General features: G+C 40.3%; 1 protein-coding gene across 3 annotated transcripts in view; it reads left to right on the top strand.

Annotated features, from left to right (window-relative positions):
• ASB3 (ankyrin repeat and SOCS box containing 3) overlaps positions 1–15,453 on the top strand; it is a 128,359-nt gene extending 112,906 nt beyond the window's left edge. For all 3 annotated transcript variants that reach the window (XM_050951866.1, XM_050951864.1, XM_050951865.1), the window contains one exon: positions 13,103–15,453. In XM_050951866.1, the coding sequence (XP_050807823.1) occupies positions 13,103–13,359 (257 nt within the window). In that variant the 3' untranslated portion in view covers positions 13,360–15,453. The remainder of the gene's footprint in view (positions 1–13,102) is intronic.
• Positions 15,454–15,689: the final 236 nt, after the last annotated feature.

Below are 15,689 nucleotides of genomic sequence, written 5' to 3'. Positions count from 1 at the left end.
ATTTAGGAGCTAGAACGAGCAGGCAACCTATGGCATGCGTGCCGATGGCGGCATGCGAGCTGGTTTTCAGTGGCACTCACACTGCCTGGGTCCTGGCCTGGGTCCAGGGAGGTTCTGTATTTTAATTTAATTTTAAATTAAGCTTCTTAAACATTTTAAAAACCTTATTTACTTTACATATATACAATAGGTTAGTTATATATTATAGACTTATAGAAAGAGAGCTTCTAAAAACGTTAAAATGTATTACTGGCACACGAAACCTTAAATTAGGGTGAATAAATGAAGACTTGGCACAGCACTTCTGAAAGTTTGCCGACCCCTGAGCTAGAATATGGAGGCAGTTAGTAACTCCTATATTTTTGGTACTCTTCCTGGGTGGTCTTAGTCAAATTGTAGAAGGTAGAAGCAGACCATCCTCAGACAAGTATCAGAGGGATAGCCGTGTTAGTCTGGATCTGTAAAAGCAGCAAAGAGTCCTGTGGCACCTTATAGACTAACAGACGTTTTGGAGCATGAGCTTTCGTGGGTGAATACCCACTTCGTCAGATGCATCTGACGAAGTGGGTATTCACCCACGAAAGCTCATGCTCCAAAACGTCTGTTAGTCTATAAGGTGCCACAGGACTCTTTGCTGCTTTTACATCCTCAGACAGTGTACCTGATTTCCCAGGGCCGGAATGCTTGCATAATCAAGCCTAGTGAGAAAAGTCAGAGAGAGAGAGAGATCATCCTAAGCACTTCACAATTTTTGTTTGTTTGTTTTTTTATTACCACTCAATCAGCTCTAGTCAGAGAGAGAGAGGGAAAAACAGGCATGTTGAGGTACATCCTGCATGTATGTGGCATGTTATACTGGACATTTGAATGTTACTAGGCCTTGAATGGTACTAAGAATCCCAGAAGATTTAATATCAGAAATAAAAAATGAAGTATTTGTGCTAAATATAAAAGAACCTGTCATTACATCTCAGTTCTGATATGTTTGTTTCAAGCACTCCAGACTGAGAACATTAACCACTATAAGTGAAATTCACCTCAGTGCAGAGGAATAGTACAGGTCTATGCAGAACTTCTACTCTAGTCCTATTTTGATGCTTTAGTGAATCTCTATGAGTGTGTCTACACTGTAATTAAAAACCCATGACTGACCCGTGCCAGCTGAGGGGTTTGGGCTAAGAGGCTGTTTAATTGCGCTGTAGATGTATAGGTTTGGTCTGGAGCCCGGGCACTGGGACCCTCCCTCCATGCAGGGTCCTATAGCCCAAGGCTCCAGCCTGAGCCCAAACACATACACTGCAGTTAAACAGCCTCTTAGCCCAAGTCCCTTAGCCCGAGTCAGCTGGCATGGGCCAGCACAGATCGTTAACTGCAATGTTTACCCTATATCAGTGGTTCTCAAACTGTTGTGCTGGTGACACCTTTCACATAGCAAACCTCTGAGTGTGACACACCCCCCCCTATAAATTAAAAACATTTTTTAAATATATTTAATACCCTTATAAATGCTGGAGGCAAAGTGGGGTTGGGGGTGGAGGCTGGCAGCTTGTGACCCCCTGAGGGGTCCTGACCCCCAGTTTGAGAACCCCTGCCCTATATGGTATACAGGCAGCATTTGTACTCTTAGGGTATGCTCATGTAAGCTCAGGGTTTGTTGAACTTGAGTTAGGAGACCCTGGGTTTGTTAACTGAGGGCTTGAGCATCTACACTTATTTGTAACCCCAGGATAGGAATTGTTGAACCATGGGTCGCAACCTGGGGGTCCAGCATCTACACTGCATTATGCGGGCCCAATTCCAACTATCCATATCTCAGACTTTCTAATGCCCTCCCAATCATATGGCCACTCAAGCCCTTTGTTCATGGTACGGCATTGGAAAACTTGACTGTCCAGAAGGCAAAAAAAAGTCAGCCTGTGGGATTGTGTTATACTTTCGGTAGACTCCCAGAGCACAAGTCCAATGGAGCTGCATCTGTGCTGCAAAATGATAGGACTTGAACCCTGGGTCCCAGCTTGACTGAGACTTGGCCCTCTCCCCTATGGGGTCCCAGGACCTGAGTACAAGCCCTGGCTTAGCATGATTTGTGTGTGGATGGAAGGAGGATTAGACTTGAGCCTGTGTTTGCAGCCTGGGCTTATACTACAGTGTAAACATACTTTTAGGCCTTATCTACAGTACATAGTTTTGTTGACAAAAGGCAGCTTTTATCAACAAAACAGTAGAGGTGTACACACTACAATGCTACTTTTGCCAACAAAACTCTCTTGTTTAGGCAAGAAAATAAAACCACCTCATCCAGACACAGAGTTTTGTGTGGCAGAGTTTTATCAACAAAGAGTCAGTGTAGACACCACCCTTGGTTTTGTCACTTTAAATGGCCTCCAGGAGGTGTCTCACAATGCTCATCCTGACTGCTCTGGTCTTCAGTTCAAACTCTGCTGCCCTGCAGCCAGGTAAACAAGCATCTGTCCCTCCCGCTTTAAAGGCCTGGGAATTTTTGAAGTTCTACTTCCTGTTAGCTCGGTGTGGAGAGCTCATATTGCATCTTCCCAGCTGACCTTGGCAGCTCCACGCAGCACATGTTCTCCCACTTGGACTACTGCAGAGTTGTTCAATCTGCTGAGTAAATGGGGAGAGGAGGCTGTCTAGACCCAGCTCCTCTCTAGCCATAGGAATTTTGATACGTACGGTCAGATTTCTTGTGGCTTGTATGATAAGGGCTCCGAATAGGACACAGTGCAGTATCAAGCGAAGGTAAAGGAGCTGAGGCAGGCATACCAGAAGGCAAGGGAGGCAAACTCACTCCATTGCTATGCCGAAGACCTACCGCTTCTATAAAGAGCTGGACACCATCCTTGGTGATGATCCCACCTTCACCTCTAAGAGCCCTGTGGATACTTCAGCGAGGCTGGAGATGGCGGACAGTGGACTTAAACCTGAGGACAAAGTCGTGGATGAGGAAGTAGAGGTTGGAGGGCAATGTGGAGCCTATGGCAGGGTTGTCTGGTGGGGCGGTGATTCAGGAACTCTTCTCCACTCTGGAGGTGCCTACCCAGTCCCCCAGCAGTCCTTCTCCGGCAGGCAAGAAGCAGGAGAGGAGATCCCTAGTAAATGATCTTTTTGAGTTGATGTGCTCATTATATGATGTACGGCTTTCTTTTACTTTGTATAGTACAGAAGTGGGTGAATGGATAGAAATGTGCAAGACTAGCTGTGTTTGAATGGGCTCCAAATTCCCATGCGTAGCTAAGCAGTCCAGCAGAACAGTATATTGATGCACACCAAGATTTCACGTGAATCCTCCAGAGAGATCTCTAGAAAACTTTCCTGGAGGTACTCGGCAGTCCTCTGATGAAGATTCCTTGGCAAAGCTGCTTTGTTCCTTCCCCCATTGTAGGAAACTTTCCTGCGCCACTTGCCAATGGGACCAAAGTGGCATGCAGGGACCAAAGTGGCACACAGGCGAGCAGCATATGGACTGGGTCAGTAGATGCATCCTTGCTTAACCTCAGCAGTGTGGAAAATGGTGGCAGAATTTGTAATATTGTCCCTACTCATCTGCACTGATGCGCATGAATCATCACCAACACTCTTTGCCCCAGCTTGAACATCCCCCACTCACCCGAGACAAACGCACCATGTTTAGGGTGTTTGCCCAGATGTGTGCTTGCTAAGGGTCAGTGAGAAGGTGATTGGTATGTTACAAGAGGTGAACTTTACTGTAATGAATCAGTGCTGTGCATGAACTAACAATCATGCTTCTTTGTATTGTATCTTGTGCTTCTGCAGATGTAGAGGGTTCCCCTGAAGGCCACACATCGGCCGATACAGAACTGTTTTCCAGGCCCTCCCTAAACTCCTCCCAAACTGTCCTTTCAACTTTCTGGAACATCTCAGTATCCTGTTAACACCATCCCTTCGGACAGCTTCCAAAATGATAGCTGGACTTATGCACAGCTATGAGAGCCTCTAATGTCCTGCACTGCTATCTCTCTTCCCACCAAGCCATGCTAATTGGTGTTTAATAAAAACAAACACTCTGCAAGATAACTGATCTTTATTTGTGTCCTACAAATTGTGATTGTAGCTGATACGAAAACATATACATGCAATTTAATCATTTGCTTACTGCAAATTCTGCTCAGGAATCATCACAAGTGTTAGACAAACAAACAAAACTCAAATTAATGAAACATGGCTGTATAGAAATACACAGTACTGGTTCTCATTCTCAGAAGGTTGCCTCAAAGCCTCCCTGATTTGAGTGCCCCCTGTTGTGCCCCTCTAATAGCACTGTTATCAGGTTGCTCAAAATCATCAGCCAAGCGATTTGCCTCAGTGTTCCACCCCTGGGCAAACTTTCACCTTTAACCTCATAAATATTACGGAGAGTGCAGCAGGCAGCTATGACCATTGGAATGTTTTCCTCACTTAGATCTAATCTGCCATAGTCGCCAGCATGCTTTTAATTGGCCCATTTCACATTCCACGGTCATTCTGTACCTATTCAGCCTATTGTTGAAGGGCTCCTTGCTGATATCCAGGTTCCCATGTAAGGCTTCGTGACCCATGGGAGTAAAAGGTACACTAGGTCTCCAGGATCACTATGGGCATTTCAGCATCCCCAAATGGAATCTTCTGGTTTGGAAAGAAAGTCCCTGCTTGCAGTTTTCTGTGCAGGCCAGTGTTCCTGAAGATACATGCATCCTGCACCTTCCTGGACCATCCTGGATTGATGTCAGTGAAATGACCACGGTGATCAACAAATGCCTGCAATACCATGGAGAAGTACCCTTTTCTATTGATGTTCTCTGTCATAAGATGGTCTGGTGCCAAAATTGGAATATGCATTCCATCTATTGCCCCACTGCAGTTAGGGAATCCCATTTCTGCAAAGCCATCCACTATTTCACCCACATTGCCAAGAGTCACAGTCCTTTGAAGCAGGATGCAGTTAATGGCTCTGCACACTTACGTTAACACTGGTCAACTTCCTGACTCCAAACTGATTCGAGACCAACTGGTACCAGTCTGGAGTTGCCAGCTTCCACACTGCCATCGCCACGCACTTCTCTACTGAGAGGGCTGCTCTCATTTTGGTGTCCTTGCACCTCAGGACTGGGGCGAGCTTCCAAAGGAAGGTGGCTTTCTGCATCCGAAAGTTCTGCAGCCGCTGCTGGTCATCTCAGACCTGCATAACAATGCAATCTAACCACTCAAGACTTGTTTCCTGAGACCAAAAGTAATGGTCCACTGTGTTTAGCTGCTCCATGAATGCCAAAAGTAATCTGATGTCGTTTCTTTCCATAGCACACAGCAAGTCGGGCAATTCTGATACCTGTTCAGATTGAGAGCTCATGATATCCTGCATGACTGGCCGTGATGTGTTAATGACAGTTACCACAACAGCAGAGAGCAGTGCAGGATCTATCTTTTCACACACAGAGGGCGGGCACACTGTAAATGGGGGCCGTTGAAAAATATTGCAAAATGCAGTCGGAAGCCCATGGAATTCTGGGACAGAAAGAACTGCATTATGGGACATTGAGCCTGCACCCATGATGTACTGTGATCCACTCCACAATCCCACAAGTTCTAGCTGTAGAAGGTGGCAAGTAGCATGGTGGGATGGCTACCCACAGTGCAGTGCTCTCACTGTTGATACTAGAGCACCAACTGTGGACGCGCTCAGCCGATAGGAAGAGCGTAGTGTGACTGTGCAATAGCAATGTTGTTATAGCACTTTTTGATCATCGACATAACTTTTGTTGACAAATCTCTGTAGTATAGACAAGGCCTTAGTGTCTGCATAAGGAAAACTGAAAGTGTAAATGGAAACCAGGATTGTAATGTGATAATACCAAAATATAGGGTTCTTTAGTGATTTTTTTCCCCTTTAAATGGGCAACTGAGGAAAAAAGAGAAGATGCACAGGTCAGTTTTGGATTTATGGAATTCCTATATTCTTTTTCCATCTCTTCCTCCTTGACTCTTCCAAACCTCTGATTTCCTTCTAATAGTTGTGAGAACTGTGCTTATTTTCAGTCAGAAAGTGGGACAAGCAGCCTCCTCAGAATGTAATGCCACTGCTTTCAAGAGTAGCATTTTTCAAAAAATGACTGATAAAGGGTTAGTTTCTTTCTTTCTTTTTTTTTGGTCCCTTCATCATGAGGGCTAAAACGGACTCTCATCCATTTTAGAAAACACTGCGTTACTGCATTCTATATTTTGTGCTACGTTTCGGATGGGACTGTTTGTTGGGACAGAACACTTCATGTGCAGCAGCAAAGTTGGTTCAGTGTAGTATGAGGGTGAAAGGTGACGACATAACTTTTTTTGAAAAAGTGGAACTTTTTTCTTTGAAGATGCTACATTTTAGAAAGTTTTACCTTAAAAGAATATTGATTTATTGCAGCTATTAAACTGCTCTCCACTGTCTCTGCAATAAATTCATCTTATTTTTGACTTGAGGCTTTTTTAGGGAAAGAGGCTATGTTTTTAAGTCAAATGAAAAAGAGGGAGAAATGAAATGGAACTTGTCCCTTTATAGTTAATGTAACTTTTGAACTGCACTGTACTTTAAGTTGGTTGAAGATCATGGAAAATTTCGATATAACTGGCAACCTCTTTTGCTTTTGTAGTTAAAAGGTCTCTTTTTGTGTCTGGTATTTGTGAGGCAATCTTCAGCGTGTATATATGATATTAAGTATAAAACTATACTAGTAGTAGCATTTTCCAAGAAATAGAAGTATGCTTTATTCCAAAGTAAAAGTGGCATTTTACAACCTATATACAGATTGTGGAACATATAAACATGAGGACTGAAAATAAATGAAATTGAAAGCGCCCAAGGCAAACATCACATTGTATAACCATTAAGTACTTTATACTTGACTGAATATATGAGTAAATTAATTGTTTGGGAACGAAAGGAATAAAGATTAATATAGTAGAACTTCAGAGTTACAAACTCCAGAGTTAGAAACTGACCAGTCAATCACACACCTCATTTGGAACCGGTAGTACTCAATCACACAGCAGAGACCCAAAAAAGCAAATACTGTATGGTACACTACTGTGTTAAATGAAATACTTTTTAAAAAAAGGGGGACATTACCTTGACAAGATTTGACAAAGTAAGGAAACTGTTTTTGTGCTTAATTTAAATTAAGATGGTTAAAAGCAGCATTTTTCTTCTGCATAGTAAAGTTGCAAAGTTGTATTAAGTCAATGTTCAGTGGCAAACATTTGTAAGAACAACCATAATGTTTTGTTCAGTTACCAACATTTCAGAGTTATGAACAACCTCCATTCCTGAGGTGTCTGTAACTCTGAGGTTCTACTATACTCTATAGTACATTACTACGATAGATTGGATATGGAATTCATATTGGGAAAACTATTGTCTCTTGGGTTAAAAACATGATCCTAGGTATTAAAGTGCTGTGGATGATCTTCCTCAGTGGAGACTGATCCCAAAGATTTTTCTTACGTGCTAAAATCCTTATTTTTTGTGTTTCATTCTGTCCCATTGAAATATGTACTATTATCCTGTACTTCTGCTAAGTGTTCTGTATTTTACTCAGAGGGTTATAGTACCTTATGTTTGCCAGTTGTAGAATTCCATAATTAATACTGCTGTTCACAAAGGAAGGAGGCAATTGCACATCTCTAGTAATTACTTAGTATTAAAAGTTTCAAGAATTTTGAGCATGTATACGTTACATGTGTTACAGTATATGTGTATTTAATGTATTCAGTGACACATTACAAATTATATTAACCTATAGGATAAACAGTCCCTTAGTTACTGTGAGATTGATCCTCAGATGTTAATCTGTCAGGCTAAGGATCATAGAACCAAAAGCCATGGCAGATGTGTTAGTCTCAACAATAGAACCAAAATGATCTTATTGAAATGTGTCTGATGAAGTGGGTATTCACCCATGAAAGCTTATAATAATAATTGGAGATATACCTATCTCCTAGAACTGAAAGGGACCTTGAAAGGTCATTGAGTCCAGCCCCCTGCCTTCACTAGCAGGACCAAGTTCTGATTCTTGCCCCAGATCCCTAAGTGGCCCCCTCAAAGATTGAGCTCGTAATCCTGGTTTTAGCAGGCCAGTGCTCAAACCACTGAGCTATCCCTCCCCCTCTAAAATTTTAAAGTTATTAGGGAGCGCTTATTCAGCCCTCCATCCCAGATGAGGAATGTGAGTGACACCAGGCCAGCCCCAGATCCCTAAATCGCCCCCTTAAGGATTGAGCTCACAACCCTGGATTTAGCAGGCCAATGCTCAAACCACTGAGCTCTCCCTTATGTGGCATTACATCTGTTAGTCTTTAAGGTGCCACAGGAGACTCTTTGTTGCCTATTGAAATTGGATCCTTGCAATTGTAATACCATCTCTGAGGCATTTTGACCTCAAAATGGCATACCTTTTCCAAAAAATAAAAAAGAAAGAAATTGAACTCAAATAACATATACAATTAATAACAGTACTCTGACTTTAAGATACTATGCAAATAAAAGATAAATTAATCACCAGTAACTGTACTTATTTATTGTGTGTGTGTGTGTGTGTACATAAATAAATAAAATATAGTATATATCTGCTTGCAAATCAACATTCTTGTCTTATACAGATCTACTGTTGTGAGCTTGGAAACATCTAAAAAAGCAGTGCTCATTGGGGCCACACGTGTACTGCCATCCCCAGGCATTCAAAAGCAATGAGTCTGACTCCCCAAAACTCATGAGATTGGCTTAAAACTCACAAGATTAAAATAATAAATTTTATTTCATTGTATTTGTTTTGTGCCTTTTGAGTCTTTAGGGTTCACATTTTCAAGGTTTTCTTCACAAATATGAGGGCTAGAAACTTTCTTTTAATTGGTTAGTTGAGATTCTTATGTAATCATAGTACTACAGGAGCTGGGACTTCAAGAAAAACACCAACTATTTTAAGACTTGTGATGAAGTTTCAGAGCTGGCAGCATTGTAAATGCCCCCTTTCAGTTACAAACAAAGAGACGCTATAAAAGGAACCTTGGCATGCCTCCATCCACAACCGTTTCTACTAAATTAAAAAAAAATTAATGAGTGAGGTAAATGGATCTGCAGATGCAATGTTCCTGAATAACAGATACCAGCAAAAATAACTTTTCTTTCTCCTTTGCTAATTGTTCTGCAGATCCTCAATCACAGGGGATACAGAAAACCAAAACCCAACGTTAAACACCCAAGAAGGGGAGCAGAGGAGGCCTAATTTAAACAATGATTGCAGAATTGCCATCTGAGGGGAGCATTTTAAGAGAGTAATGCCTGACTGGCAATTCATGTGGTTGTTTTACAAATCTTGATCCTAGACACACTAAGCATGCCATTGAAGCTGTAACTAGGTCTACTAGAGTGAGGTATCTGACCCTAAAGAATACCAGCTAGATCATAACAAGCCTGCATATACAGCCTAATTCATTTAAAAAGTCATTCAATATAACTAAGATTCCTTGTAAGATAAGGGTGAAATGAGAGCAGTTGGTGCTGTGGTGCCCTTTTCAATAGTCTCAGTTGCTAAATAGTCTTGCTCAAATTGTTTGGAGGCACTAGTATGCCGGTGATCTGCTAAACTGTGATGGGGAGGGCTCACACATCATAAAAGTGTGGATCTATAGAGGGCATTCTGAAGGAGAATCAGTTGCTAAGGCTGTCGCTTCATCTTTAACTCACAGCATACTCTTCAATTTTGCTAAAATCTGCTGGTTTCTTTCTGATATCTGCTGCAATATCTAAGAAACAAGGGCCTCACTCTGAATTTCTTTGCTTTTGTTGGTTTTATGGCAGACCTTTGCTATAGTTTTTGTGTGCATTGATAAATAATACGTAATCCAGGTCTTGCATTGAGCCATTTTGACAGTTATTGCCATATGAACATTTCTCCACCAATGCTGTAATCTGCACCGTAGGGCCTGCCTCCTTCACTGGAGATCAGGTGAAATATGACATTGCATTGTAGTAGTGCTGTTGTGTGACCTCTGGCAGCTATTCCTCTGTGGCCTCTTGTTTCCTGACTAACTCTTTCTTCTCCTGGAGAATAGAACTGATGTCCACTCCCTTCTGAGGGTATGTCTACACAGCAGCTGGGAGCATATTTCCCAGGGTAGGTGGACAGACACACACTAGCTCTGCTTGAGGTAGTGTGCTAAAAATAGCTCTGTGGCCATGGTGGCCTGGATGGTGGCTTGTATTAGCTACCTGAGTACATAACCTGGGGGTCAGGGAGGTATGTATAAAGTGGTCATCCCTCTGCCCCATGGAGGAGGAAGAGAATACACAGTTTCCCCTGTCCACATAAGCCAGGGGTTGAGGAAGAAGAGAACTCCTCCTGCCCATTTTGTGGGAAAGGCCAAAGAGGATTGTCGCCTCAACAAGGCTTGAAAAATATACCCTTACTCATATTAAACTGAGATAAAAGACAATAAAGAAATGGCAGGGGACAGAGAAAAAACAACTTTAAAGTTAAGACATTGTTCTAGCTATTCGTATTACTGTCCTTTATTATATTTCCTTGGCAAAAAGGGGACCTCAAAGGCAGGGAATTCCATTTTAAACCCTTGGAGAGACAACAGATTGGTTGTGGCCTGAGAGAAAAGGGACTCTGAGGTGATAGTAGCTGGGCAGTAGGGAACATAGATACAAGTTTGGTTTTTTTTCCAGTTAGAGCACAGATATTTTATACAAGTTCTTGTTGCTCTGTCACACTCCTGCTCTTGAGATAAAGGTCAGCCATTTACTTATGGAAACCACGTAACCACACACCACCCATTGGGAGAGTGTGGGTGAGAGTGTGAAGATACAGTATGTGATCGTCATTTGCTAAATAGACCAACAGAAGATGAAATACCATCTTTTAATAGTGAAAAGGTTAAGTTAAACTCTGATCAGAAATTGTTTTTTCCTGTCTTTTGTATGAGTTGGCTAGTATAACGTAATGTCTGCACTTGGATAATAGTTAATTTAGTTAACCTTCACTTTTCTCTCCATATCTTGCCCTCTCTGTTAGCTCACTGAATAGATGGACGATGTCCTCTTTTAATCTTGATTCCTTTTCTCTTATTCCTCCTCATTCCTTTCCTGCCCACCCAGCTCATTTAAACTCTTATCGTATTCCTTTGATCCAGACTCTTTTTTCCTAACGTTTGAATTCTGATACCCTTCACTAACTCCATTGCTTCTCCTCTTCCTTTCTGCCACTGAGCACTGTTGGCAAAAATCTGGCATGCTGATTCTTTTTATGCTTTTATATCTACCTTAAATTCCATTCAAACTGGGCTCTTTGTTCTGTAAGCAAGTCCTAATGCCGATCTGGAGACTTGGCATTTAAGGTTTAATGAAGTCTTCCATTTTAAGCCAAGTTTGGACCTTTTCACTGCACCCAAATTTATCAATCTACCTAACTTTTTTGAGGTTTTCTGTTTTGCCAGGGCAAAAAATCTTCTAGAGCATCTGAGGCAAATCTGAGAAACTGAGGAGTCCAAAAAATGACACAATCTCACTTTATGGATATATTTCTAATCTATTTATTTAATTTTTGCTCATCATAACTCAAAAATGGGTTGGTCTAGATACTGCTGCTCTGGTTTAAACCTTGGTTTTGGCAAAATTATGTAGCAGCAGAATTATTGTAGATGATTATACCACTTTGCATTGTCAGATTGGCGGTAAAGAGGCCTTGGTAAAAATGAGAGTCAGATCCTTAAGTGTTTATAAAAGTCATGATTTTTTATAAGATTGTTACCAAGAGATTGTTAGTGAGAAATGCGAGTTTAAAACAAATTTTTGTATAAAATAAGAAGGGGAAGATAAGAGAGAAGGAGGTGAAAGAAGAGAATTATATTATGGAAGACTCAATACAGTTAAGTCTCACGGTCTCCTTTCTCTTATATAATCAGACATATTTTTGTTCTCTTCTGGTTTCTGTCGAAACAAAAATTGAGCTTGTACCAGGTCATGATATTCCTTAATATAAAGGACTATCTATGGAGACACTGCTGTTTATTCAACTTTTAGCAGATTGGTCGTTCTTAATTAATCAGATCTTATAGCAACATTTTAGGTAAAACAAAATCATAATGTATTATATGAAGGCTTGTAGCTGCATTCCAGCATCTGTGTTATTTATTTATTTGACATATGCAATCTGGTCAAGCCAAGCCACAGTGTTCTTGCAAACGATGTTCAAGGCACGAAGACCCCCAGGATGTTGAGTCATTTTGCAGTTTCCAACAATATGTGTCATGGTTTGTGGTTGCCCACATTGACATAATGGACTGTCTGTAAAACGCCACCAAAATTCTGCTGCTGCATCTGTATTAAATAGTAACAACAAACTGCAATTATTTTCTCTGCATTAGTACACCACTTGACTCTTGGGCTGCAATTTGATACAGATTCCTATGAGCTATATTGTATCTATATGTGTGGGAGAGAGAGTTCGCAGAGGGACAGTTTATAATTTCTAATTTCGCAATAAAACATATTAGCCAACACAACAGGTTAAGACAACTCGTAGGTATGTTTTACAAAAATGTAATTGTGAGTCTTGGTTCATTAAAGGAGAAGCTGACTAGTAAAAAGAAAAGATGGCAATCATACTATCATGAAACAACTATTTTTGTCATCAATATTTACTCTTTTCTCCCCACAGTAAATTAGTGTTTCCATTGTTGACTTTCCATCATCTCAATTTAATTTTATCACTCCCTGTGTGTACCTTTATATCTGCTAATCTCTGTTCAAGCAACTGGCGGTTTAGGCGATTTGAGTGGAACTTTTTAGTAGAGAGTGAAATAGTTTGTTTTCATATATGTCAAGATTAAGGTATTTTTATCCAGCTGATTCAGGGATATTCTAACATGCTGGTTTTAAAACTGCTAGGCTTCTTCAGACATTAGAACTCTAATTAATCACCTGGCAAGTAGTTTGTTTAATGTTCTTTTATCAAAGGAGAACTGCCTAAGAGAAACAAAAATATAAGCACATAGATTAATCCCGTAGTTCTTTTCCTCAGTTTGATTTTTGTTTTCTTTCATTTTACAGCCTTTATCCCTTCCTTGGCTCACCTTTGTCGTCTTGAGATCCGGTCCATTTTAAAAAGTGAACACCTACAATCTGACCAGTTTATCCGTAAATTGCCCTTGCCCACTTGTCTACAGGACTATCTGCTGTATTTAGATATATTGAGAGTAAATGGCATTCCAGAACTGGTGGATGTTCAAGGTGAGTGGGGTGCAGGAACATTTTACCCAACTTATTCCAGTTCAGAAGACACCGAGAAGGGAAGCATGTGTTGCTGATGCTTGATAGTCCAACTGCCTGAGACTGGACCCAAATGTTGCGGACTTGATGAATGTCAATTAGCAGACTTCACAGGAGAGCTACTGTATCTGCATATTTGCTACTCTGGTAAAGGGTTTTTTTCACATTGCAGTTTACATTTTATTAGAAATATGTTTAAGTTATGATGTACTCAGCTACATGGAAAGCTTTAAAAAAAATCTGTTCTTGTCCCTTCATTTGTATTCTTTCTTTCAAAAGAAAATCCCTTCTTCTTATGTGGTAAAATCAACCTGTTCAGTGAACATAGTTTCTAGATAGCTATCCCTATCAGTCACTAAGTTAATGTGAAAAATCCTATTACAGATACTATACATGCCAAACAAAATATGTTTTAAAGTTGAAAATTATATGAGTTTTCTGATTTACACATTGAGAAATGGTCTAGGTGAGCCAGACATCTGAGATCACTGAATGTCCAAAAGGAAAATGCTTGTTGAGGTAGGTCTGATCCTTGTGATAATGGACAATAATCTGTTTTAATTTGTATGAATTAATAAATCTATAATTAGTTGCTTCTATTCTGCCTTCCATGTAAATGCCTTAGGATATTCATTTTATTATAAAAATATACTTAGTATTTTATTTGCAAACCAATAATACTTCCTCCCTCCCAACTTTAAAGACATGAAAATGAAAATTTTGGTACTTAAGAGATGTAGATCAGGGTTTATGCACATACTCAATAGAAGAAAAAAACAGTATTCAGATTAGTGTTTGAACAGCACATACTACAGTGTTATTTGAAATGATGTTATAGTAGAATTGAAATGCCGCCATAATCCCAAATTTCATGTTCACATTCATGGACTATTTATTCTAGTTTCTTAGAAATTAGAGTATAAAAGGAATTCAGGTTCAATATGATTGTGGTGATTTCTCCTATTAACTACTCTAAGAAGTATTTTGGAGTCTTACTAATTCTTTTATCAGGATATTAAGCACCTGCCTGTTCAGTGATCCCATATCTGCTGGTTGCAAAGAGCAGTTTAACCTGCTGAATGTATTTATTTTTTCTTTAATTACATAGCATTGACAATCACTGTTCCGATTGGCAATGACTTGAGTTCTGGCCCTGTTTGGGATATTTCTGGAGATGGATTGTCTGTTCTTGCTAGCTATCCTCACTTCTGCTTTTCTGATACCAAAGTCCCAACTAGGTCATATATCTAGAGCTGACCATGGTCAAGAATGCAAACAATGCTGGATATTGTAGCTTAAATTAAAAAAAAATTATTGCTGGCTTGGAAAAGTTAGCCATCCATCAGAAATGGAAATGCAAACTATAAACATGAGCGAGAACAGTCTACTCAAGTTCCTTCTTGCCTTCAAAAGATCTTATTAGCTTAGGTACCTTTATTTCTGCATGAGGTTTGTACTGAGAGGAATTTAATAACGCTCTATAGAGATGTGCCTGTGTACTGTGCTATACCAGAGTGCATATGTTCATTGTTAGGATACAATGCTAACGTTGTAATCTTTGGTATTGCCTATATTTTCCATATGTTATCAAACTGTTTGTCTCATTCAATAAACAATTTAAGAAAAAAATGTCCATGTTGGAGTTCTTATCAAATTTCAGCATGCTTGCCTTTGGGTTGGTCTCATTTAGTCTCCCTGCAATTGTAATTTTCATAGGAGTGGTTCTCAGACGTTCATAGTGTGCACCAATGTTCCCTCTAATTTTTTCCATCCAGGTGCAAAATGAATTTTGTTATGTGCACCAATATCGAGGTAATGTGCGGATGTGTGCCACCAGTAGAAACAAAAACCCTAGATATAATTTTTTTTTAAAGTTACCATAGAGATAATTACTCCAGCCAGGACAGTTAGGCATTTTAGAACTCACTACTCAAATAATTAAATTTAAGCATAAGAGAGAAAAAAAAATAATGAAATGCATAGACTAAAACTAAAAACTAAAATAACAGCACTTTGAAAGAATAAAATTACAGAGAACATACATGCATTGCAGGAAGTACCAAGAAGTAACAATAACAGCAACACAAGTATGTGTTGGGAAGTGAGTGTGAAAGAGACTGTGTGTGTGTGTGTGTGTGAGAGAGAGAGAGAGAGAGAGATGGAGACTGCGTGTGTGTGCATGTGTCAGAGATAGAGACAGACTCTTTGTGTGTGTGAGAGAGAGAGAGAGAGAAAGTGTGTGTGGGTGAGCAAGAGAAAGAGAGGCACAGAGACTGTGTGTGTGTGCTGGTTGCTAGGGAAGCCTATGAGAGTCTGTGCACTGTCTCTCTGAGTCTAAGGTGCCCACTAGGAAGCTCAGACCTCAGCA

This window comes from Gopherus flavomarginatus, chromosome 4 (assembly GCF_025201925.1).
Source record: "Gopherus flavomarginatus isolate rGopFla2 chromosome 4, rGopFla2.mat.asm, whole genome shotgun sequence".
NCBI lineage: Eukaryota > Metazoa > Chordata > Testudines > Testudinidae > Gopherus > Gopherus flavomarginatus.
This window is presented reverse-complemented; position numbering and strand designations above follow the sequence as displayed.